General features: G+C 39.9%; 1 protein-coding gene across 2 annotated transcripts in view; it reads left to right on the forward strand.

Moving 5' to 3' along the window:
- The window catches only part of NFXL1 (nuclear transcription factor, X-box binding like 1), a 1,793,512-nt gene that overhangs the window by 379,962 nt on the left and 1,386,607 nt on the right, over positions 1-26,943 (forward strand). For both annotated transcript variants that reach the window (XM_044062425.1, XM_044062424.1), the window contains exons 6-8: positions 13,068-13,229; positions 13,354-13,454; positions 13,604-13,718. In XM_044062425.1, coding sequence (XP_043918360.1) covers positions 13,068-13,229; positions 13,354-13,454; positions 13,604-13,718 — 378 coding nt within the window. The remainder of the gene's footprint in view (positions 1-13,067; positions 13,230-13,353; positions 13,455-13,603; positions 13,719-26,943) is intronic.

Consider the following 26,943-nt stretch of genomic DNA (forward strand, 5'->3'; position numbering starts at 1 on the left):
TGAGTCTCAACTTCTTATTCACATACTCTATGGATTATAAAAGAATAAAAGACATTTTTGTTAAAAATTGGTGTATTATATTAGAAGATAGCGGGTTGAGTAAGAAATTGGGCTCGAACCCGAGATTTACGTACAGAAGAGGGCCAAATTTGAAGTGCCTTCTAGAGAAGAAGGGCAGTAATAAGAAGAATTTGGGGATGAGAAAGTGTGTGGCTTGTGTGCAATGTAAATTCATAAAATTGGGCAAACAGGTAATAATTAGGGGCAAGCCATACACCATAAATGGAACATTTAACTGCGACTCTAAGGGAGTAGTGTATCTTGCAATTTGGGAGTCGTGTACATCATACTATATTGGAAAAACAGAGAGAAAATTTAGGCAAAGAATTTATGAGCACCAATATTGCATTAATAGAGGTGACAGCCTAAATGCATTAGCTAAGCATGTCAATGAAAACCCCGGTCATAAGTTTTCATTTACTGTTATACAGCAAATTAAATTTGATTTGAGAGGGGGGCCATGGCAGTTAAAATTAGAGGAGAGTGAGTTGATGTGGCAGATTAGAACTGCAGCATACATAACCCCAGGCTTAAATGAGTGTGGTTCAATTAAAAGTGTTTTGAAACTCAAAGCCTTAAGTAGATGACATAAAAAATGTATATTGGGGTTGTTTTATCAGTGTGGAACGTATTTAGTAATTTTGGTAGTTTAAAGCTTGTTATAGAGTTCATCTATCTAATAATAGAAATATATACATACATAAAAATATTCTTGCTTTTCATATAATAGCAGTATGTTGCAATTTGGGCTATAGTAAGTGGCATTATGTGATTAGATAGATATGTATAGACTTTTTATTTTAAGTAAGATTGTATAATAATTTAATAATTTGGTTATTTGAAATGAATCCGGTTTTATCACATATAGATAGATATAGATATAGATAATATAAATATATATATATACGTAATGAGGTTTTTGCATATACATATATAAAAGTTTATAGAAGTTGTTAGTTATTCTAAGCTATTTTAAGTTATTTTAATAAACTATTAATTGTTTTTTGTTATTGATATGTTTGTATAAGTTTTAATATTTTTAGGATGTGACTACCTGTTAAGTAAAATATATTTTTATATGGTTTAAATGTATATAGTGATTTAAATAATGGAAGTATATTCTTTAGCTTAAATTTAGGTAGTCATAGCCCTTTTAAAAATTTAACTGACTAGGATAATTGAATTATTACCCATTGGGCTGGTATATAAAAGATGTGTTTTTTTGGAAAATTACTTATCTGAAGACATTGGGGCAGAGACCCCTTCGAAAGCGCTTGCAGGTATAAATAATAAAAAATTGGTTTTAATAAAAAACATTGGTTATTGGGCCACATTTACTATTGAGCTTGGATCCAGGTGGTTTTTCAATAAAAGTTATTGTTCCCTTATACTCTGCCGTAGTCAAACCCATTTTAGAAAATAAAGCATCCTTTGGCATGTATCTTATTGGACACATCAAAAACTTGAAAAACTGCAGAGATTCCTAACAAAAATTATCTCTGGCCTTAAAAATCTTAGCTACAAGGAGGGGCCAAAATCCTTGTCCCTGAGCTGAGGAGATTGCAGTACCTCACTTACCATGCTGTCGGGAACCCTTATCCTTGACTTCCTGTTTCTCAGCAAGTTAGATCATGCAGTTAGCACCATCACAACAGACCTTAACCTAAATCAGGAAATAAATAAAACTAGATGGAGGGATATGTTCGCCACATAGTTCCCCGTGCTCTTGAATAAGTTTCCCTGCAGGTCAAGTAGCTCGACACCCTGTCTTCCTTCAGGCATACCTTGGATAACTGAATGCTTTTTTGAAAGAGGTGGTAGAGCTTGAGGGTGATTATTGCAAGGTGCACTTGATCTCTGGTCAAATTGCTTTGTATATCCAATGGTCCTGCAATGCATTGAGATGTATCTGCCAAGAAATGCCTACTATGTCTGTGAGTGGGCATTTGTACATTATCTTTAATTTTTTGTAGAAATATTCACGCAGGTTGGCTTGGATTCCCCTAATTTGCTTTTGCTGTTTATTTACCTGTAAATCATCTCACCTAACAGACCAAAATTGAGAAACTGAAAGTTGTAGTTGGTTGGGTGACCTCCTTTCCTCATTGGCCTTTAGAAATGAGCAATGGCTAGCTATGGTTGGTATAACCTATTCTCCCAGATCTGCATTAAAAAAAAAACAGAAGATAGTGTCAGGTTGGCAATGGTCTGTATAGGAAATACGAAGGTGAATAGCTTTGCAAGAGGTGTTTAAGTGATGGTACAACACAGATCAGGCAGTTTTATGACGTATAGTCACTCTGCTTATCCATAATGGAATGTTGATACCCATTTTGCAGGATTCAATGTGCTCCACTGTAAGTCACCATCATAGGTTACTGTCACCGGTTTAGGTAATCAAGTTCATGCCTGCCCCTGCACCAGCCTCTGTCTGATGACACCATCCCTGTTCTGCAACAGAGACAGTGAGTGTCCTGGTGTGGCGTTGTAAGACTGGTCAGGATGTATAGCCTCATCATGGGCACACTCCCATCCTTCCTTGCCTTTCCATTAAGCATATGAGCTACTAAGTGAACCTGAGTAGTCTGGGTTATAGTGAAGGCTTTACACCTCTACCCCAGCAGTGTATCAGGTGTAGTGCATTTTTTTTTAAATGAAATCAGTGAAGATCAACATTTGAAGGGGAGTACAGTAAATACAAAATCAGTGAAGATGTGCAAGAAGTATTAAGTTTTAAAATAACACAAATGAAGCTTAAAAACACAGCTGAGCTAAAGTACGTTTAGATGTGTGCTATATAATGAAAAGAATCAGTTGTGGGAAGGATTGCAAGCAATATGGTTATGTTTTTCCAGGGTCGTCATCAAAAAAAGAGTCAGTGGAAAGAGAGTTACTGTATAAAATATAGTTAGGGTAGGATAGAGGTTACTGTAATTGTGGAAAGAAAGGAAAAGTTAAGAACAGTGAAATAGTGATGCTAAAAAGTATTGTTTATTTTGTGTTGTTAGTGGGTGGTTGAAGCAGGTACAGGCGATTTCCTTTCTGAGAAAGGTTTTTCTCTGAATTTTATGTAGATAGTTGATGTATGTTGCAGCATTCAGTATTGTTGAGAGTCCTGTTTAGGATCCAAGATGTAGAATGCATTGTGGATGGGGATTAGTGAGTTATTAGGTCTTGTCAGCATTCCTCTCAATCTCTTAGTGCAAGAATTCTGGATAACGTGAAAATTAATGGGAGGATAAAGATCCAGAATTGAGACAGATTTTAAACGTTGCTCTTATAAGCTTAGAATGTTGCTAGAATAGTGGGTTTTGTTTTAGTGTGCATTTTCTGAAGGATATGAAGTCTGAAACTCAAATGCGTGTCATTATTTAGTGACTTTGAACTACAGTGATTTGCCAGAAAACCACAAAGTTTTGAGGAACAAGCCAGAAATATCAGGCAAAAATCTGTATCTTCAGATAAATTCTGGATAGTTCCTAGGTATGCTGGTCAGCACTTGTGAGTGAAGTGTTTCTTTGATGGGCAAAATGTAGATAGGTATATATATATATGTGTAAATGAGCGTGTGTGTGTGTGTGTGTGTGTGTGTGTGTGTATGTATGTGTGTGTGTGTGTGTGTGTGTGTGTGTAGATATATATATATATATATATATATATATATTATATATATATATAAATAAATAAAGTAAAAACAGAGCTATAGATATACATGTAGATGTGTGTGTGTGTGTATATATATATATATATATATATATATATATATATATATATATATATATATATATATATATATACATATACATATACACACACACACACACACACACACTGCAATTACTGTCACACTGAATGTTACAAATTGTTTTAAATCACTGATGTTATTATTTAGTGTAATATGTTCCTAGGATTTACTTGTTCTTTTCCTTGCTTTTGTTTTATGTATTTCTTTCTTCCTTAATATAAAGACCAATGTTCTCCTACTTTGATTTTTTTGTATTAATCAATGTATTGATTGATTATTATGTAACTGGAGTTTTTCTCCTCGGGTCTCTGCTGAAAAAGGGCATCTTGCCCAGTCAGACTAACCTGGTTAACAAATGTCAAATAAATAAATTATATATATGTACACACACACACACACACACACACATGCATGAATGATATCGCAAAGAAAACAATGATATATTAACATTACAGAGTTTATATGTACAGTAGTGACATATTTACACAAGTAAGATATTTATGTCAGTCAGTGAGACACTAGAAGTTTAATCGTTGCAGATGAGGCTAAATAAATGACAGTATGAACAATCATTTTCACAACTAGGTTCACAGACTGTACCTGCTTTAATCCTCATCTTTGAAGTAAGTACAGGCAGATTCCATTAACATATGCTCTTCAGTTAAGATTTAGAGAGGTCTAATGCATTAACTTTCCTTATGTCTACAGGAAAGTAGTTGCAGGTAGCTGGTCCGAGCTTTTTCCCTTCTGGAGGTTTAATTGTAAGTACCTTTTTATAAGAGTAGGGATGGGCTCCATCATAAAAGGTTTATGGAATCGTAAATGTACCCATTCTTTAATGGGGAACCATTTTGCTCACTGCAGTGTAACACAGTGGTATTGATTTTGAGCAAAAGAAAGATGAATCTTCATATCTTATCTGAGAGGGTTCTGTAACTCTTGAGATTTCAGTTTGAGGTGTAGTTGAGTAAATTAAGGAAGTATTTTAACAAAGACGAAAGGGTGCTTTGTTGATGACTTTTCTTTTTCTTTTTCATAGGTTCATAGGTTTACACTAGGCTATCTGCCCTAAGGCATTTATAAGCCTAGTCCAAAGTTTTGTGGCTTACGCCACCCCTTATATGAAAAAATACTGTGCCCATTAGTTTGTTGTGCCTCTGTCCAGCAGTGACACAGAGATGATTCCCGGGGTAAACCTACGATCTCCCATCCACAGGTCAAGATTTCTCTTGAACAGAGCCAGCGAGGTGCTCTGCCTCACATGGACCGGGATTTTATTCCACAGCATAGGGAGTCTCTGAGTGATTTTTGGATTAGGAACTGAGATTTTGAGGTATCTGAAGAAAGTGGAGTAAATTTTAAGTTTGTCTGTAATGAGTGGCATTATAGTTCAGCTGGGATCACGAATGACCCCAAGGTATTTGAAGGAGAGGACATCTTGTGTAGCGGGTTGTTAAATGATAATGGGAAACTTGTTGAAGTCTGGAACATCTCAAAAACTGAATAGTGTGGTCTTTTGTCCTCTTCAGAGTTGGGTATTTGGAGTCTGTTTTGGAATTTTATTTGTTGGAGGAGTGGAAAAAGACTTAATCTGCATAAAGACTGTCCATAGTTTTTACATCTATAGGCAAGGAGGTGACAGGATGAATCTTTTGGGTTCACCAGCCTTGATTTTCTGTGGTGGTGATATGGGGACTGTTACATTTTACTGTAAAGATTCTGTTTGGCAGATAACTAGTACATCAGTCTGAGGTAGGTGGTCCAACACATAATTAGGCAAGAGAGTTAAGCAGTAGCATGTGGGTGACAGAGCCAGAGTCTTTGGATAAATCAGCAAAGAGGGAACCAGTGAGGTGACCTTTATTGGTGCTTGTGAGGATGGTATGCCACTCATTATGAAGAGCTTAGTCCACATATCAACAAGCCGTCCCTGCTTGAGGAGGGAAAGAAAAATGTATAATTAAACTCTTCAGCTGTGTCTAGAACTCTGTTACAAAAGTCAGCAGTAGCAACTATGAGTTGTGTGCACTTTCCAGAGTTGACTGAAACTAATTAAATTATACTCAGCTTTACTTAGGGAAGATAAGCCCACAGCTTTGTGTAAAAAAAAAAAAAAGAATAAAAAAAATAAAAAATAATCTCATGCCTACTTTACAGTAATTCACACAAATTGCCTGTATAGCAAGAGCTGTAAGCAATAGCTTGATTCTTACGGATTTACTTAGTTACTCTGCTGGTTAGCTTACAAAATGAAATCCTGTCTGGTTACAGTGATTGCATGACTAACGTAGTTACTTGATTTGTGGCAGAGGTTAATTATGCCAAAAATGCTGCAGAGTGAAATGCCTTGATGCTTGTAGGGCATCAGCCACTGTTGTATAGTATGAAATATTCTTCTGTGTGTACTTGGTTTTTGAGAGCTGGAGTGTGTGATATACTTTTTAATTAATAATGAATCATAGGTGCATCCAGATATTGAACTGATTTGGCTGATTCTAAAGAATCATTTTTGTATTGGTCATCTGTACATAGGTCTGAGTTATGAAGGCTTTCCCCTGTGCTTAACCACCACCATTAAACCAAAGTTACTGCATGTAAGAAGTGCTGATGCTGTTTGGTATGCATATCCTCAGAAATGTGTTTTGTCTTCTTCTACAGCTGGTACTCCATTTAGCAAACACAAGTCAGACTAAGCTGAAGGTTGCACCCTTGAAATAACAGAAATACCATTTGTCTTGTAGTAGTGTCATTTACTTTTATTTATCCCTCTGAGTTGTCTTGAATTCTACCTTTTATCAGAAGCACACTTGCTACTCTCTTTCAGAGTTCCAAGGACTTCATTTGTCCGTAAAAATCTCACAACCTGCATCATGACCCACTTTTTGTGCATTCTGATGTTTTTGCATGTAAGCTATCACTTTGTTACAGATCCTTCTAATTTTGTATGCAGTTTTGTAAGATCTGTTAAAAGGGTCTGCCCATTTGGGCAATGTATTTCTTTGTTGTAATGCATCTTTTCAGTACTGCATGCATAAAAAGCAAACAAAATGGACTATGTGTTTCTGTAGTCACTTGAATTTAGCAGCTGGCCATTTTAGGCCATCGTTTCTTTCCCTATTCTTAGGCAAGATATATGAAAGTGTATGTCCTGTTCTAATACTTGTATTATGCATAGGTCTGTCCTGTTCTAATACTTGTATTATGCATAGGTCTGTTAATTATTTCTATTTGCATATTTAGCCCAGGTTGTTACTGAAAAGATCCTTCAAACAGTCCACTTACCCTCTTAGCATGTACTAAATATATAAATAAAATGATGCGTCAGTGCTAGCAACTTGCCTTTCGTACATTTTCTGGTAAAAAGTGTACCTTATCTGCTGCTTACAAAGATATTATTTGTATTTCTGCCCTTGTTGCCATATCTGACCGACGATGGTACTGATGCGTGCTCTTTGTTATGCTAATTTCTACACAGGTCCGTGTCCACCCTGCCCAAAAATGGTTTCGGTAACATGCTTCTGCAGGAAGGCAAAACCAGTGCCACGCAGATGCAGTACCAAGGAGTGGTCCTGTCGGCAGCAGTGTGGCAGAATGCTACTTTGTAGACAGCATAAATGTGAACAGCTTTGTCACGCAGGTAGGCAGATTTTCTTTTAAAGCATAATGTGACATTAGTTAACTTATGAGCAGTTTCTTTTGCATCATGAATTCTGCTTTTTTTTGGATGTCATTTTAAATGCTGTGTGGATAATTTTTTTCAGGAGACTGTCAGCCTTGTCCACGTGTCAGCAAACAGAAGTGCATCTGTGGGAGAAAAATAGCTGAAAGATTCTGTGCAAGTCCAGTGTGGCAGTGTGAGCAAGTGAGTGTTGTGAAACAGCTTCTTCCATTTTTTATTTTGATTACAGAGTAGAATTGTATTATTTTTGTCACCTTTATTGCTACTCCTCTTCTGCCAGTTTGAAAATTGGTGATAAAATCTATATTCATAAGCTTTTGTTTGCTTTATAGGTTTGTGGTAGGACTCTAAGTTGCCGTAATCACACATGTGAGAAGGTCTGCCACTCGGGTGATTGTGGAGACTGTCCAAGATCAGGAAAGAGAGTTTGCCCGTGTGGGAAATCAAGTAAGAATATCTCAATGCATTACTTGCTGGTGTTGCATCTTTGTAGTACTGCATGCATAAAAAAGCAACTAAAATGGGCTGTATGAGTCTTAAATTTAGAAGTTGGTCATTTAGAGCGTCCTTTCCTTCTCTGTTTAAAATGAAAGCAGGTACTCTGGCAATAAATAAGTCCCATATTAGAATCAAAGCATTATAGAGTTATAGGGTCTGTGAAGGGTTTCTACCAAAAACTCTTAGGAGACAGAAATGTCCCCTTCAAAACTGTTTAGGTCAGAAAAGATTCAAGCCATTAACCCTTGCAGCCATGGCATCTTCCATTTCATGTCATCTCTGAGATGTCCCTCTAAGAAGTGGGTAGATAAGTAATCTAAGGAGAAAGCAGTTATGAACTTGGGTGATGTGATGTAGCAGCATTTGTGGCTCAGGAGCATAGGTTTCAGTGAGGCACTTTTGCAAGCACACCCCCCCCCCCCGCCAGCCTTGGTGTCTCAGGGATCCAAGGCCTCTGATGTGGCCCCTGTGGTGGATACCTCAGATCAAAGCATGTCCCACCAAACTGAGATCCCTTCCATGGTGTTCAGACCAGATGTCCCAACTTGAGTACACATAGCTGGTGTTTTTTTTTTAAACCTCAAAGGGTGACAGTGTATCTACTGTCTTTAGTTAGGGAGGATGTTGAGGGTGAATCCCATCCTCAGTCCCTGGACTTCAAGTTTGCATCCCTCTTAAAAGGTCTCAAAACTCAAAATCTGGGGAATCCTTGCAGTTGCTGGGCCTCAGACAGTGTAAAGTCCTTATGCCATTCCCTGGGAATGGAGGTCCTTGACTCAGGGGTTCCTCCAGGTCCTGAGCAGCCTCTATCCAAGTTCATGACAGCCATCAGTATATGGAGTCTCCTTTGCCAAGAGGGAGAGAGTGCTCTCTGTAGAGGGATAACTATTTACATTGATGGCGAAAAAGAGAACTCCTCCCAAATGTCTTTCCTTTTAGATATGACACAGACACTAATGACTCCATGGCCTCTGCGTCACCCACAAAGGAAGTCTTATTTGGTGATGCTCTTTCTTTGTAGAATGAAAGAGCACTTCAGATAGAAAGCTAAAGAGGTAGCAGATGTCCATAAACGATATTTTGATTTATTGAGTCTTGATGTCCTTAGTTTCATAGGTAATTAGTAGGTTATTGAACAGTGAGGATCTGAAGAAGCCTATGTTTACATTCCCATAGTAGTTTTTTTGTCCCTTGTGCTTTGTATATGAGTAGCTTAGAGGCAGGAAAAACAAGGGCATGTTAGGACATTTACTCACTGCCCCTATCCACGAGGGACTTGAGTGCTAAGTGGGGGTGAATTTGCTGTTTACATCCATTTGTCTAAATTGCATTTGAATGGAGTAAGAGAAGTACTTTGCTTTATTTGGAGTAAAAGTCACTATTGAATCTGCTAACAAGACTATAATCTCACCCACTGCCCATGCAAAACTGCTAGGAGTAGAAATCAACAGTAACATGAGGTTTAATTTCCACATAGCTCAAACTGTCAAAAAAGTCCACAAAAAACTAGGTACTCTGTATAGGAATAAACTATACTTTACAAACAATACCAAGGTCACTGTAGCACAAACACACTTTATCTCTACCCTCATGTATGCATCACCAGTTCTCACCAACCTTAGGAAATTCGAACTCACAAAACTAGAAACATGCTGCAACAAAATTGCAAGATTCGCAGCCAATTCCAACCAGGGGTGTAGCTAGGATTTTCAAATTTGTACTGACAGCTCTCAAACTGCTACCCCCCTCCCCAGCCAAGCTACGGCCATTCTCATAATTCATGGTTCGCTCTTTTAGTGTCGATGAAGAGGCATTCGCTGTAATGCCTCTTCAGTAATACAATATAAATTCACTCAAACTCGGATCCTTGAATTGAAAATTAACCTGAAAAGTCAGTTCTTTGAAAAATGCAGCATGGTAGTTGGGGTAGAGACTTTATGCTTTTGTTTTCTGTAACTAAGGTACAGGTTTTGAGCTTGAGTAAATTACTAACCACCTGCTACCACTAACTAGGATGTTTCATTCACACACACACACCCCTACCTACCTCTTAGTGCAAGAAATATGGACAAAGCCTAAAATAAACAGGGACAGATATTAAATAATGTTCTCGTGAACTTAGAAAGTTGCTAGAACAGGATTTGTGCTAGTATGAATTTTTCTAGAGGACATGAAGTCTGAAGCTCAAATGTCTTTCATTATTTAGCAACTTCAGCCTTCAATGATTTTCTAGAAAATCACAAAATTTGAGGAACAGACAAAAAATATGGGGCAAAAATCTGGACATTCTGCAAAATTTGGACAGTTGAGAGGTATGCTACCTACCACACACACACACACACACAACCTCTCAACCTCTTACAGCAACAAACTCATAAATAAAACTGAGGCAAAGGCCCAAAAATAAGGACATTTTTTTAAATATTGCTCTTATAAACTTAGAAAGATAATAGAATAGTAGTAGGTCTTGCATCAGTACGAATTTTCTGAAAGGTATGAAATCTGAAACTGAAATGTCTGCATTATTTTCTAACTTCAGTCTTTAACAATTTGCCACTAATTTGCCAGAAAACTGCAATTTTATGAAAAACGGACCAAAAATGTGATGCAAAAATATAAAATTGCCAGACAATACAGCCGGGAACCTGTCAAAGGAAGGACACCATTTTAATATGAGCACAGTTAACTTAGAGCAGCTGACAAAATTAGAGAATCTACATGCATTTCTGAAATAAAAGTAATTGTACAACTCTGATCATTACAGTTATTTATAAAAGTAAAGTAAACCCTCTGTTTTCTTCCAAAGTTGCTATTTTGTGGAGGGATCATTAGGGGAAGAGCAACAGTTTGAGCCAAAATCAGGGACAGTTGAGGTTTGGCTATGCTTAATTCGATAAAGCAATTTGCATGTACCTCTCAACCTGTTAATGCAATAAATCTGGACAAGGCCAAATATGCTGTGGAATAGAATCCCGGTCCATGTGAGGCAGAGCACCTCGCTGACTCTGTTCAAGAGAAATCTAGACCTGTGGATGGGAGATCGTAGGTTTACCCCGGGAATCATCTCTGTGTCACTGCTGGACAGAGGCACAACAAACTAATGGGCACAGTATTTTTTCATATAAGGGGTGGCGTAAGCCACAAAAATTTAGGCTAGGCTTATAAATGCCTTAGGGCAGATAGCCTAGTATAAACCTATGAACCTATGAACCTATATATATATATATATATATATATATATATATATATATATATATATATATATATATGTACACACACACACACACAAACATGAATGGTATCAACAATGATACATTAACATTACAGAGTTTATATGTACAGTAGTGACATATTTACACAAGTAAGATATTTATGTCAGTCAGTGAGACACTAGAAGTTTAATCATTGCAGATGAGGCTAAATAAATGACAGTATGAACAATCATTTTCACTATTAGGTTCACAGACTGTACTTGATTTAATCCTCATCTTTGAAGTAAGTACAGGCAGATTCCATTAACAGATGCTCTTCAGTTAAGATTTAGAGAGGTCTAATGCATTAACTTTCCTTATGTGTACAGGAAAGTAGTTCCAGGTAGCTGGTCCGAGCTTTTTCACTTCTGGAGGTTTAATTGTAAGTACCTTTTTATAAGAGTAGGGATGGGCTCCATCATAAAAGGTTTATGGAATCGTAAATGCACCCATTCTTTAATGGGGAACAATTTTGCTCACTGCAGTGTAACACAGTGGTATTGATTTTGAGCAAAAGAAAGATGAATCTTCATATCTTATCCGAGAGGGGTCTGTAACTCTTGAGATTTCAGTTTGAGGTGTAGTTGAGTAAATTAAGGAAGTATTTTAACAAAGATGAAAGGGTGCTTTGTTGATAACTTTTCTTTCTTTCTTTTTGGATTAGGAACTGAAATTTTGAGGTATCTGAAGAAAGTGGAGTAAATTTTAAGTTTAAGTCTGTAATGAGTGGCATTATAGTTCAGCTGGGATCACGAATGACCCCAAGGTATTTGAAGGAGAGGACATCTTGTGTAGCGGGTTGTTAAATGATAATGGGAAACTTGTTGAAGTCTGGAACATCTCAAAAACTGAATAGTGTGGTCTTTTGTCCTCTTCAGAGTTGGGTATTTGGAGTCTGTTTTGGAATTGTATTTGTTGGAGGAGTGGAAAAAGACTTAATCTGCATAAAGATTGTACCACCACCATTAAACCAAAGTTACCGCATGTATTCCGAGAAGTGCTGATGCTGTTTGGTATGCATATCTTCAGAAATGTGTTTTGTCTTCTTCTACAGCTGGTACTCCTTTTAGCAAACACAAGTCAGACTAAAGTGAAGGTTGCACCCTTGAAATAACAGAAATACATTTGTCTTGTAGTAGTGTCATTTACTTTTATTTATCCCGCTGAGTTGTCTTGAATTCTACCTTTTATCAGAAGCACACTTGCTACTCTCTTTCAGAGTTCCAAGGACTTCATTTGTTCGTAAAAATCTCACAACCTGCATCATGACCCACTTTTTGTGCATTCTGCTGTTTTTGCATGTAAGCTATCACTTTGCTACAGATCCTTCTAATTTTGTATGCGGTTTTGTAAGATCTGTTAAAAGGGTCTGCCCATTTGGGCAATGTATTTCTTTGTTGTAATGCATCTTTGCAGTACTGCATGCATAAAAAGCAAACAAAACGGACTGTATGTGTTTCTGTAGTCACTTGAATTTAGCAGCTGGCCATTTTAGGCCATTGTTTCTTTCCCTATTCTTAGGCAAGATATATGAAAGTGTATGTCTTGTTCTAATACTTGTATTATGCATAGGTCTGTTAATTATTTCTATTTGCATATTTAGCCCAGTTTGTTGCTGAAAAGATCCTTCAAACAGTCCACCCTCTTAGCATGTACTAAATATATAAATAAAATGATGCGTCAGTGCTAGAAACTTGCCTTTCGTACATTTTCTGGTAAAAAGTGTACCTTATCTGCTGCTTACAGAAATATTATTTGTATTTTTGCCCTCGTTGCCATATCTGACAGACAATGATACTGATGCATGCTCTTTGTTATACTAATTTATACACAGGTCCGTGTCCACCTTGTCCAAAAATGGTTTCGGTAACATGCTTCTGCAGGAAGGCAAAACCAGTGCCACGCAGATGCAGTACCAAGGAGTGGTCCTGTCGACAGCAGTGTGGCAGAATGCTACTTTGTAGACAGCATAAATGTGAACAGCTTTGTCACGCAGGTAGGCAGGTTTTCTTTTAAAGCATAATGTAACATTAGTTAACTTATGAGCAGTTTCTTTTGCATCATGAATTCTGCTTTTTTTTTTATGTCATTTTATATGCTGTGTGGATAATTTTTTTCAGGAGACTGTCAGCCTTGTCCACGTGTCAGCAAACAGAAGTGCATCTGTGGGAGAAAAATAGCTGAAAGATTCTGTGCTAGTCCAGTGTGGCAGTGTGAGCAAGTGAGTGTTGTGAAACAGCTTCTTCCATTTTTTATTTTGATTACAGAGTAGAATTATAGTATTTTTGTCACCTTTATTGCTACTCCTCTTCTGTCAGTTTGAAAATTGGTGATAAAATCTGTATTCATAAGCTTTTGTTTGCTTTATAGGTTTGTGGTAGGACTCTGAGTTGCCGTAATCACACATGTGAGAAGGTCTGCCACTCAGGTGATTGTGGAGACTGTCCAAGATCAGGAAAGAGAGTTTGCCCGTGTGGGAAATCAAGTAAGAATATCTCAATGCATTACTTGCTGGTGTGGCATCTTTGTAGTACTGCATGCATAAAAAAGCAACTAAAATGGGCTGTATGAGTCTTAAATTTAGAAGTTGGTCATTTAGGGCGTCCTTTCCTTCTCTATTTAAAATGAAAGCAGGTACTCTGGCAATAAATAAGTCCCATATTAGAATCAAAGCATTATAGAGTTATAGGGTCTGTGATGGGTTTCTACCAAAAACTCTTAGGAGACAGAAATGTTCCCTTCAAAACTGTTTAGGTCAGAAAAGAGTCAAGCCATTAACCCTTGCAGCCATGGCATCTTCCATTTCATTTCATCTCTGAGATGTCCCTCTAAGAAGTGGGTAGGTAAGTAATCTAAGGAGAAAGCAGTTATGAACTTGGGTGATGTGATGTAGCAGCATTTGTGGCTCAGGAGCATAGGTTTCAGTGAGGCACTTTTGCAAGCATGTCCCCCCCCCCAGCCAGCCTTGGTGTCTCAGGGATCCAAGGCCTCTGATGTGGCTCCTGTGGTGGATACCTCAGATCAAAGCATGTCACACCAAACTGAGATCCCTTCCATGGTGTTCAGACCAGATGTCCCAACTTGGGCACACATAGGTGGTGTTTTTTTTTTTTTTTTTTTTTTAAACCTCAAAGGGTGACAATGTATCTACTGTCTTTAGTTAGGGAGGATGTTGAGGGTGAATCCCATCCTCGGTCCCTGGCCTTCAAGTTTGCATCCCTCTTAAAAGGTCTCAAAACTCAAAATCTGGGGACTCCTCGCAGTTGCTGGGCCTCAGACAGTGTAAAGTCCTTATGCCATTCCCTGGGAATGGAGGTCCTTGACTCAGGGGGTTCTTCCAGGTCCTGAGCAGCCTCTATCCAAGTTCATGACAGCCATCAGTATATGGAGTCTCCTTTGCCAGTAGGGAGAGAGTGCTCTCTGTAGAGGGATAACTATTTACATTGATGGTGAAAAAGACAACTCCTCCCAAATGTCTTTCCTTTTAGATATGACACAGACACTAATGACTCCATGGCCTCTGCGCACCCACAAAGGGAAGTCTTATTTGGTGATGCTCTTTCTTTGTAGGATGAAAGAGCACTTCAGATAGAAAGCTAAAGAGGTAGCAGATGTCCATAAACGATATTTTGATTTATTGAGTCTTGGTCTTGATGTCCTTAGCTTCATAGGTAATTAGTAGGTTATTGAACAGTGAGGATCTGAAGAAGCCTATATTTACATTCCCATAGTAGTTTTTTGTGCTTTGTGCTTTGTATATGAGTAGCTTAGAGGCAGGAAAAACAAGGGCATGTTAGGACATTTACTCACTTCCCCTGTCCACGAGGGACTCGAGTGCTAAGTGGGGGTGAATTTGCTGTTTACATCCATTTGTCTAAATTGCATTTGAATAGAGTAAGAGAAGCACTTTGCTTTATTTGGAGTAAAAGTCAGTATTGAATCTGCTAACAAGACTATAATCTCACCCACTGCCCATGCAAAACTGCTAGGAGTAGAAATCAACAATAACATGAGGTTTGATTTCCACATACCTCAAACCATCAAAAATGTCCACAAAAAACTAGGTACTCTGTATAGGAATAAGCTATACTTTACAAACAATACCAGTGTCACTGTAGCACAAACACACTTTATCTCTACCCTCATGTATGCATCACCAGTTCTCACCAACCTTAGGAAATTTGAACTCACAAAACTCGAAACATGCTGCAACAAAATTGCAAGATTCGCAGCCAATTCCAACTCCAAATTACATCACCATACATCACTCAGACAGCTAAACTGGTTAAAGTTTCCTCAAGCTATTACATTGTAACAACTAGCTATGGGCCATAAGTTATTCCATAACAAAGAAAATACCCCTGCCCTGCAAAATTTACTACAACCATACTCATGCACCAGAACATTACGTTCAAATAATAAATCCCTAATAAAAGTCTCCACTGCTAATAATCAAGCCAGGGAATCTCTTTTCTCCAACTGTGTAGCTAAAGTCTGGAATACTGTACCTACTAATATAATATCTGCCTCAAATCCACTGCAATTTAAAACTTTACTAAAACCCACCTAACCAACAATAGGATATGTCCACCCTGCTCCTGATTAATCCTGTATGTTTTCCATGCTAGGGCTCCTGGTTAATCCAGTATGTTTTTCGTAAGCTGAATTTTGATGCGATTCTCTCTCTTAATAGTCATACACAAAATGTGTGATACAAGTAATACCTTGTGTTACAGTTGAGTAGTATAATTCTAACTGCACTACGTGTCCTGTACTCTAGAATTTTAAACTTGTCTTGTATTACAAACTATGTTTCTAATTACAAAAAGTGTCCTATATTCTAGATTTCTGGTTATGTCTCACTCAAGATTATATTCTATTGCACTTTTGGCTGTATTGTTCTTCTGTGCTTGTATGTATTATTTGTTGTATGTATTATTTTTTAAGTGGAGCTTTTCTCCCCGGCCTCTGAAAAAGGCCTTGTGTCCAGTCGGACTTTCCCAGTTAACAAATTTTAAATAAATAAATAAAATAAAAAAGATTGTTTCATAGACGTGGTATTTTGTGTAATACATGCCTGTCCTTCCAACATGTGCTGTTAATGTTCTAAGACAGATTAAGAGCTTTTATGCAGGTGTTTGTGCTACCATTTGACTAGCGAATGTGTAATAGCTTAGAAAGGATAGGGTTTGTTGAGGATGTGTATGCAAGGCATACCTCTTAGCAGCCTGTATGATAGAGAAGGACAAGGCTTTGAGATGGTCTGCGTCATTTTTATAATTTAAGCCCTTGATTTTTTTAGTGAGAAAACGGTGAGGTCTTTCTAGTTGTGACAAGTGTTTGGACAGGTACATACCAAAAGGGGTATTATACTCCATGATCGGCCTAATGAGAGTGGAGTATGGTTGAATGATTACATTCTTAGACCTGAGCCCCATACCATTTAGATGTAATCTGTGCAGTGAAAAAGGACTTCTTACAGTAGTGGGTATGTGGGGATCAAAGGACAAGTCATTGTCTACATAGGCTCAGCGATCCCTGACTAAGAGTTCAACTTTGAGGGGGGTGATTTTGATGTGATAGTTACAGGGGAGGTCATGCTTGGTGAAGGATCTTATTGCACATTTCTTGGCATTTAGCTTTCGTCCATGGTTTTCACACCAGCTATTTGCTTAGGACAGGCCTTCTAAAGATCTTGGTGTCCCCTGAGGAGTTAATGATGGCACTAAGTTTACAGTCATCTGCAAACTTGGTCAGCCATAAACACTTAACATTTGCTTTGGCCTCTGAGAAGTAAATGCCAAAGAAGATTGTCCCAACGGTTAAACCCAGGGGGTACACTGCAGATGACAGGTGTTTGGAAGCTATAAAGGTGCCCACTCAAATTTCCTGGGTTGTTCTTCATATTGATCACTGCTACAGTAGCCTTAGCTGTATGGGTTATATCGTGAGAAGGATATAGAGGCCGGCCATTTTCCAAAGCTTTATGGCTTTTTCCACTCTCCCAAACTGTGAAGCAGCTCGAGCTGAGTGGACTAAAAGACAAGTTTGGGCATGAAGTCTTTCAGAGCTTTACTGCTGAGGCTTTTGAGGATCGATGGTTGGCTTGTGCTTGGGCAGATAAGTTCACTTTGAGGGAAAAAAACTTCATTTTCTTAAATTTCGTTAATGTTTTATTACTTTCCACTTCAGGAAAGTTATTTTAAAGGTTAGAGGTGTTATTTAGTGGACTATCTAGAGACTGTAACATTCTTCTAAATGGTACACTTGTTTCTTGAAATAGTGTAAACTAAAAAATATATTTTATGTTGAGAAATTGTTTATGTTTCCATTTGGGCTGCCATAGTGTTTTAAAGTGCTTTCCCTGTTATTTTCTGTCAAAAAGGTAAATGTTCTTCATCTCACATTGCTGCAGTCCTTGCATATGGGGTAGTCCGCTGTCCTCGGTCGGCCCGAATACCAAAGTATTAGGCTGACGTCGGTCGTGGGCGCTCAGAACTGACATCAGAGCGTCAGGGTATAAAAGCGCATGACCGACGTCATATCCTCAGTCTTTTTTGCCGCATGGTCCGATGCAGAAGCAGCGGTGCAAGTGCCGTTCGGCGTCCTGAAATTTTCGAATTCCGAGTTTCAGACCGAAACCAAGTTGGGCTAAGTACCCCGTTGGGGAATATTTTTGTTTTTTCTTGCCTCAGTTGACTACCGGATGTCAGAAAAAGTGAATAATTGTATTTCTTGTGGGAAACAGATACCGCATAGGGATTATCACTCTCTTTGCATTCCTTGTTTGGGACCGGACCACGACGTAGTGGGGTGTCGGTTTTGTGCTAGGTTTAATAAGCGCACTATTAAAAGGAGGTTAGATTGTGCTAAGTTAGTCTTTGGTAAGCGGTGTAATTATACTATGCCGTCGGATGCTCCGACGCCCGCTTCGACGCAGAAGGGCAACGACAAATCCTTGAAACCTAGACAGGTTGATTCGTCCGTTTCGGACGCCGGTCCTGCAGAAGCTACAGTAGAGCAGTTGGATCCGGCTGAAGTTTCTGTTGAGTCTCAGGGGGAAACTTTGATTTTGCAGGATGTGGCCTCCCAGGAATCAGGTCAGGCTGAAGGGGCCTCTCAAGTTACTGTTCTCCCTTCTATGCCTCAGGTGGTTAGGCCTTCTGCTCCTATTTCTAAGGCTTCTTCTAAGGGCAGGTCTGTTTTGCCTTCCTCTGGTGTCCCTTCAGGTACTTCAGGGTCTGTGCCTAAAAGCACATGCTTAAAATGGCAGAAGATTTGATTACTTTAATTAGAGGTTCTATGCCCCCTCCTGATAAGAGGCCTAGGGTGGAGCCAGAGTTGGAAAGTTTGGATCAGGCCTCAGATGACTCAGAGTCTTCTGCTGAAGATATTCTAGATTTTCATCCTTATTCGGATTCTGATGCAGAGGATTCCACTCCTTCTGCTTCTCCTCCAGAGGATTTTTCATTTTCAGAAACTCTGCATTCCATGAGGGAGCATTTTAAGTGGGAAGGACAGGATTTCTCTGATTCACGGAAGAGGCTTAGGGAATTCTTGTTTTTACCACAGCATAGACCCTTGGCTATACCTCCTGTTTTGGATGTTGTTCAAGATGTTTTCTCGGAGGCTTCCCTTAATCCAGATTCTTTGCCTCCTCGCCAGTTAAACCGGACAGATATTACAGGGTGCCTGAGGCTCATAAATATCTGTATAAGAGTCCTAGGGCGGACCCAGAATCTATTAGTCAGGGGCCTAAGGGTGTTAGAGCCTCTGTTGTAAAGAATCCGGTTCCTCTAGATAAGGAAGCTAGAGCTTTGGATAGATGGGGTAAGAAGGTGTATACCTCTTCTACTTTAGCAATGAGGGCTCTAAATTGCCAGTTTCATATGTTGAAGTATCAGAATTTCCTCCTTTCTCAGCTAAAATCTAAAGTGGATGCTTTGGCAGAGGGTATAGAGTGTAAAGAATTGCAAGATTTAGTACATGTCTCTGAACAGGTGGGTAAGCATTCTTTGCAATGTGGTTTTGATGCTGTACAGGCCTCTTCTAGGTTGGCTGCCACTGGTTCAGTTCTTCGTAGGCACGCCTGGCTTAAAGATCAGAATTTGTCCGAGCATGTTAAGACTAGAATTCTGGATGCCCCTTTACAGTCTGAAGTTTTGTTTGGTCCCCCTGTGGAGTCGGTTTTGAAGAAAATGGAAGACAAGGTTAAGTCTATGCAGACTGTTAAAGATTTTTTGCAGATGCAACCGCCAAAGTTTAGTAGAAATTGGCCTGCTAAGGGGTGGACGTACCCTTCTTCTGATTCTCAGTCTAGGGGTAGATCTAGACGTGGCAGGGGCAGAGCTCACAGTACATTCAGGCCTAGAACTTGGAGTTCGCCTGCACAATCTGCAGGTGAGGGCAGGGGCCAGTCCTTTCGTAAACAGGCCCAATGACCTGCATTTTCAGCTGCCAGATTCTTCTTGCCTGGCAGCTCCTTTGGGAGGAAAGTTGGCACTTTTCAAGCAAAACTGGCTTTTAGTCACCCAGGACAAATGGGTATTGGACATTATAAACAGAGGCTACAAGTTCTATTTCCATACATTGCCTCCTTTCAAAGGCATGCCAGACGTTCCTCCTCGGCAAAGGATAGAGGCTCACAAGCAGATTTCTTTACTTCTTCAAATAGGAGCTATACAGCCAGTTCCTCTGTCAGAAGTGGGCCTAGGATTTTACTCTCGCCTGTTTCTAGTACCAAAGAAAGGGAACACGTGGAGACCAATTTTGGATTTATCTATCCTCAACACTTATCTGGACATTCCAAAGTTCAAAATGCTGACGTTACAACAGCTTTTACCTCTGTTGGGAAAAGATCACTGGATGGTAACTCTGGATCTCAAAGAGGCTTATCTTCATGTTCCTATCAGGCCCAGTTGCAGGAGGTACCTGCGTTTTCGCGCTGGAAATTTACATTCTCAGTTCTCTGCATTGCCCTTTGGCTTATCTACTGCGCCCAGAGTGTTCACAAAGGTTCTGGCTCAGTGATAGCCTTTTTCAGGTTAAGAGGAATACAGATTTATCCTTATTTGGACGATTGCCTGATTATTGCACAAGACAAGGACGAACTTCTTCATCATCTACAGTATGTGATGGTAGTGTTAAGATGCCTAGGGTATTCTGTGAACGAAACAAAGTCCAGTCTAGTACCCTCTCAGGACATGTGCTTTCTGGGTGTGAGACTGAATACAGCTTCTCAGATGGCTTTTTTGACCCCGGACAAACAAAGAAGCCTTTCTCTTTATTTCCATCAAATGTCTCTACAGTCCAGGCTGACTGCAAGGACAGTCCTTCAAGCCTTGGGGTTCATGGCATCTTGTATTCTGGTGCTTCCCAATGCCAAACTGCATATGAGGAAGCTTCAATGGTATCTCAAAAATGTATGGACACAACACTGCCAAGATCTGGACACTGTCATTCAGATAATACCTTGCATTCAGAAGGAATTTTTGTGGTGGGCTCAGGAATGTCACCTAAACAAGGGACTATCTGTGACCCGACCAGAGGCGAGTCAGATTCTAACGACAGATGCCTCGGACAAGGCTTGGCACCTCAATGGAAAATGGGTGCAAGACACGTGGCCTGTCAAACTTCTACATTTGCATATCAACTTGAAAGAGATGTTAGCAGTCCAGTTTGCATTGATGGCTTTCAAGGATTCGTCTCCCAGGGCAGGTGTTGATTCAAACAGACAACACTACTGTCATGTGGTACATCAACAAGCAAGGGAACCCATTCGTACCCTCTTTGCAGGCAAGCGATGATTTTGTGGGAGACTGCTCTCAGTTTACACCTCAATCTTCAGGCAAGGTTTCTACCAGGAGCACAGAACTCCTTAGCAGATGTGCTGAGCAGGCAAATAGTGGATCCTCACGAGTGGAAACTGGATCCTCATGTATTTCAAAGTTGACAGTGTTATGGGGACTCCAGACATAGATCTGTTCGCTTCTCCACTAAATTACCAGTTGCCAAAGTTTTGCACAAAATGTTTCATTCCACAGCTTGGAGGTGGATGCTCTATCATTCAGTTGGAGCAATCTTCATGTTCACGCCTTTCCACCTCTGCCTCTCATTCCCAAGGTACTCTTGAAGGCCAGAAAAGACAAGCCATCCATGATTCTGATAGTGCCGGATTGGCCTCGACAGCACGGGTACCCACTACTGAGGAGTTTAGTACGGGAGCCTCCATGGCCTCTGCCTTTGATTCCGCATCTTCTGTCTCAGGAGGGCAATCACTTCCTCAATGTCAAGATTCAGTCTCTGCATCTCACAGCCTGGCATATTCTGTTTTAGACCCTGGAGGGTCTCAGCTTCCACAACAAGTTTTGAATGTCATTTTGGAGGCCAGAAGGCCTAGTACAAGGAAAGTTTACGCTGATAAATGTAGGAGATTTCTTATTTGGAGCAAAGCAAAGGACTTTGATGTTTCCAAGCCTGATTTAAGTGTTTCTCTTCAATATCTTACTGAGTTATTGGACAAGGGTTTGTCTTTCTCCTCGATAAAGGTTCATGCTGCAGCCATTTCTGCTCACTATGACTGTGACCCTCCTTTATTTTCTCATCCTTTGTTTAAGCAATTTCTTAGAGGGGCAAAGAACATAAGACCCCCACGTAGAGCTCCTACTCCTGCTTGGGATCTCAATTTTGTGTTGGAAAAACTTACTCTACAACCTTTTGAGCCTGCAGCTACTGCCGAGTTAAAGTATTTATCATGGAAGACTGCTTTTTTGTTGGCCATTACCTCTGCAAGAAGGGTTTCTGAATTACAGGCCCTTATGGCAGTGGAACCTTTCCTGATTTTCCATAAGGATAGGGTATCTTTGCGTACTAATCCTTCGTTTATGCCTAAAGTGGTTTCTAGTGTGGCCTTGAACCAAACTATTAATTTGCCTACTTTCTATGCTAACCCCCAAAATAAAGGGGAGAAGATTTTGCATACTTTGGATATTCACAGGCAGTTGCGTTATTATTTGAGCAGAACCAAGGGGTTCAGGCAGTCTCAGCAGTTGTTTGTTTCTTTTGCTTTGGGTTCTCAGGGAAAACCTGTGTCAAAACAAACTATTTCTAAGTGGATTGGTTTTTGTATTTCTTTCTGTTATTTCCATCATGGTAAGGAGATTCCGGCTGGAATCAGACCTCATTCCACTAGAGCTACTGCCACTTCTACTGCCTTTCTAAGAGGGGTGGCTACAAAAGATATTTTGGAAGCAGCCACTTGGAGTTCAGTACATACTTTTTCTAAACATTACCACCTTCCTCTTTATTCTAAGTCTAGGGCTGGATTTGCCACTGCAATATTACAGGGCATTTTAGCAGCCCCTTATGCTTTATGATTTTGCCATCCTCCCTTTACCTCTGCTTTGGGATTCTACCCATATGTAAGGACTGCAGCAATGTGAGATGAAGAACATAGTACAGTTTTGTACCTACCATAAATGTAGATGTTCGAAGATCCACATTGCTGCAGTCCAATTTACCCTCCCTCCTTCCCCGCTGTAGTTTGGCATGGTTATATGGTTTGGGTGATGGTTGTTGTTGGGCAAGTTTTTGGGTGGTATCCTGTTTTTGGGCGGTGGCCTTTCTTTTTAGGGCCTTCTGACATCTGGGGCAAGAAAAGACTGAGGATATGACGTCGGTCATGCGCTTTTATACCCTGACGCTCTGATGTCAGTTCTGAGCGCCCATGACCGACATCAGCCTAATACTTTGGTATTCGGGCCGACCGAGGACAGCGGACTACCCCATATGTAAGGACTGCAGCAATGTGGATCTTCGAACATCTACATTTATGGTAGGTACAAAACTGTACTTTTTTGTGACTGGTAGTTTTACCGGCATTTGCTGCTTTTCTTTCCGTGCAAAGAGGTACCGTTTTCAGCTTGACAATAAAACAGGCTACCAAGTCCCATGGTGGGTCTTTCTTCCAGCCGCAAAAAGAAAAAGTCAAGCAAACCGTTCTTGCCACCATAGCAGGCTAGCAATTTGTCAGCCGCAGGTGGGTGGTTCTGCTGTGGCCATTTGTTATACCTCAGACCACTTATCTTTTACTCCTGATCCCTCAGGTGTAGCATATACAGCCACTGTAGACCAGAGCTTAGCCGTGTCCTCTGCACCTGTGGAGCTCCCTCAGTGGGCAAGGGAAGCCACTCTTGATGGTCCTAGGAGAGGGAACAGGGAAGATTTCCCTGTTATGGCATAATGTTGTGCCCATCCCTGGGGAAGTAGCTGCTGCCATTAGTAACATGTCCAGCCCTATTTTTCCTGTCAAAAAGAAACCAAAAAACCAAGCATGTATCCATTCCTGCTCAAATTTCTTTGGATAAGAGTAGTTTACCAGGACTGGTCCAGGGCTTAATTCAGGCTTTTGGTCCTTGTAAATTAGTTTTTGATAAAAGAAGGGGAATTCCTCTTTTCATAAAGGTAGTCAAGATTCTGAATAGGAAGATGCAGGCCAGATTTAGGGTTTTGTCCTCAGATTTCTAATTCAGGTTGAGAGGAGAGCTGAGTTTTTGATTCTCCCTCTGGGTATTTCTTTTTCTGAGACTACTTTTAGAATGTTTCTGTGTTTTCAGTGGGAGAGCAATGAGGTTTCATAGTCCCTCAGAAAATACTATGAGTTGTTACAGAAAGATTGTCTTGAACCTACACCCATCCCTCCTGTTCTGTCTGCTTTAGACGATGTGTGCCTGTATCACTGTCTGCAATTGCCCTGATAGTTAGCCAGCTGTCCCTAAAAAGGCAGATAGGATGTATAAAGTTCCTCAGCCTTTTTAATTTTTATGCAGCATTCCCAAACCTAACCCAGCAGCTATAGCCATAGTTGATTCCACTGCTGCTAAGCACTTAGTTAATTCCAATCCCACCCTTTCTAATAAGGTTAGGAAAATTGATGGGTATAAGAAAAAAGTGTATTCTTCTACAGCTTTGACTTTTGAGAATTTTGACTTGTCAGGCTCATATGTTAGTTTATTCTGACAAATTGGGAAGGTATGAGGAATACCTTCTTTACCACTTCTTTTCTTCTTGTGAAAAAGTATCTGCTTTAACTAACTTAGTTTCTTGTATTGCACAGGTCACTATTCATCTGTGTGTGTTTATATATATATATATATATATATATATATATATATATATATATATATATTTAAAGTGTGTATAAAAATGTGTATGTATATATGTGTATATATATATATATGTATACATAAAATGTATGTGTGTGTGTGTGTGTGTGTGTGTATATATATATATATATATATATATATATATATATATATATATATATATATATATATATATATAGATATATATATATATCCTTCCAGGGCTTTGGCCACAAGTGCTATTCTAAGGAGGTTTGCTTTGCTGCATTCTCAGACCCTCTCAAATGAAAAAATACAATTTTAAATTCTCTGTTGCTTAGAGATATAGTGTTTGGCTTCTTGTTGTAGAGTTGATCAAAAAGTGAATGAAAGGTGCATACTGATCCAGGGAATCTCTCTAACATTTTCACCTCTCCTTTTCCAAATTGTCCAAGGGATTTTCTTACTCCTCATCCAATTTTGGCAAAAACAGAGTAAACCGCTTCAGCAGAATTCAGGTAAACGGACGTTTAAGAAGAAATGGCAAGGAAGTTCCAAAAAAATCTCAAACCTGCCAAAACCAAGGATAGTCCAACAAGTGTGAATGATTTTTTAAGTGATCTTGTGACCCCCTACAACACTAAGTATGAGTCTCCATTTTTCTGTTTGGCAACAGATTGTTTCATGCAAATTGGTTCTGAAAATCATTACTCAAAGTTAAAGATGGCAGTGGGAGGAAATTATTCCTTTCCAGCGTAGTCATTCCACATCCTGCAGATCAGACTCTTGTTTCCTCCTGTTCATCACATGCTGTCCTAATGAGTAACAGAACAAGCTCCTCCGTCCAAGGTGGGGAAATGGTTTTATTCAAGGATGTTTCTAGTGCCAAAGAAAGAAAAATGTTTGTGATGTTAGCTCTAAGGAGAAGTATGTAAATTATAGAGGCAACGGGAACACTCCAGCCTGTCCGGAAAAAGAGAGGTTTTGCAGGTGACAGCAGACAACAGTAGAATGATGCATCAGAAAACAAGTGTGGAGTGGTGGCTCGCTCTTACCCCTTATGCTGGCTGGCCAGGACTACCAGGACATTATTTCTTCAATCTCAGATGACCCTGTGGACAGTCTGCATCTCATCCCAACTTAGCAGCTCAGCTGCAGGTCTTCATGCATGCATGTTGCACAAGGATATTTTCTTCATATTGCTCACCACTGGACTGTCTTAGAGATGGACATTTTTTACCCTCTTGAGTAGTAAACAGCTCAAGAAGCTGTACTCTAGAGCAGCACACAAAGATACATGGATAGTAGAGACCTTCTTCACATGTACAGGTCTGCATTTGTCTGCTTTTCCCTACAATCCCCGATGTTCATCGTGTTTCACTGTTGCAGTCATTACTGTTGGGTTATCCTGCTGGCAATCTACCCGTAGTCGGCCCGATTCCAAAGTCTAGGTCCGGCGTCGGTTGCTGTCACCTCTTCCCTGACGTCAGTGCGCCAGAAGCAGCCAACGCCATTTTCTTCAGTCTTTCTTGCCGTGCGGTGCCCGAAGCATAAGCAGTTCGCAAGTGCCGGTCGGCCGACTCCTGAGATTTTCAAATCAGAATTTCAGATCCGAAGTCTTCATTAAAGCTAAGTACCCGTTAGAAACTTTTTCTTGCTCCAGACCGATGCCAGAAAAAGTTAACAATTGTTATTTCTTGTGGAAAGCAAATACCTCATAAGGATTTTCACTCTTACTGTATTCCTTGCCTAGGCCCTGATCACAACGTTGCTAGTTGTCGGTTTTGTGCTAGATTTAACCAATGCACTTTCAAGCATTGGTTTGATTTTGCTTTCCATTACTTTAGGCGAAGATTTAACTATATAATGCCGTCGGATCAGCCGCCGACCGCAGTTTACAAAAAACGCAAGGAAAAGGATAGGCATCTGAGGTCCAAAACCGATGACGAAGCCTCTTCTAGGCCAGTCGCCGGTTCTCAGTGAGGCACTTTCGCAGCCCCTGGTGCCCGCTACCTCAGAGCCACAGGCTGCTTCCGACTCCCACATGGATCCGACTGGGCCTCTGGATACTCATGGTATTGGATCCTCTGAAATCAATCCCTCAGATGGGTCCGGAGCCGCTGATCAGGCATCGGCTTCTGAGGGTGTTTTCAGACCTACACAGCTATACATTAAGCCATCCTCAGCTTCAAAGACAAAGACTAAAGCATCATTAAAGACAAAGAAACAAGCACAGCATTATCCTACTCAGACCACCATGCCTAAGAAACAAATGCCCAAAATGGCAGAAGACCTAATTACTTTGATCAGGGGTATCCATCCCCCTCCTGATAAGAGGCCTAGGCAAGAGACAGAGTATGATTCTTCTGATCAGGTTTCCATTTCTTCTGATTCCTCTTTTGAACAAGATTACTCCATGCTTTCCTATGAGGATTCTGATGCTGAAGAATCCATTCCTTCAGCCTCTCCTCCTGAGGATTATTCTTTTGGGAAACCTTACATACCATGAGAGAACATTTCCACTGGGAGAGCCAAGATTATTCTGAATCTAAGAAAAGGCTCAGAGATTTTCTGCTTCTTCACCAGCAC

The sequence above is a fragment of the Protopterus annectens genome, chromosome 2.part1 (genome assembly GCF_019279795.1).
Source record: "Protopterus annectens isolate FY-2018-M chromosome 2.part1, PAN1.0, whole genome shotgun sequence".
Classification (NCBI taxonomy): domain Eukaryota; kingdom Metazoa; phylum Chordata; order Ceratodontiformes; family Protopteridae; genus Protopterus; species Protopterus annectens.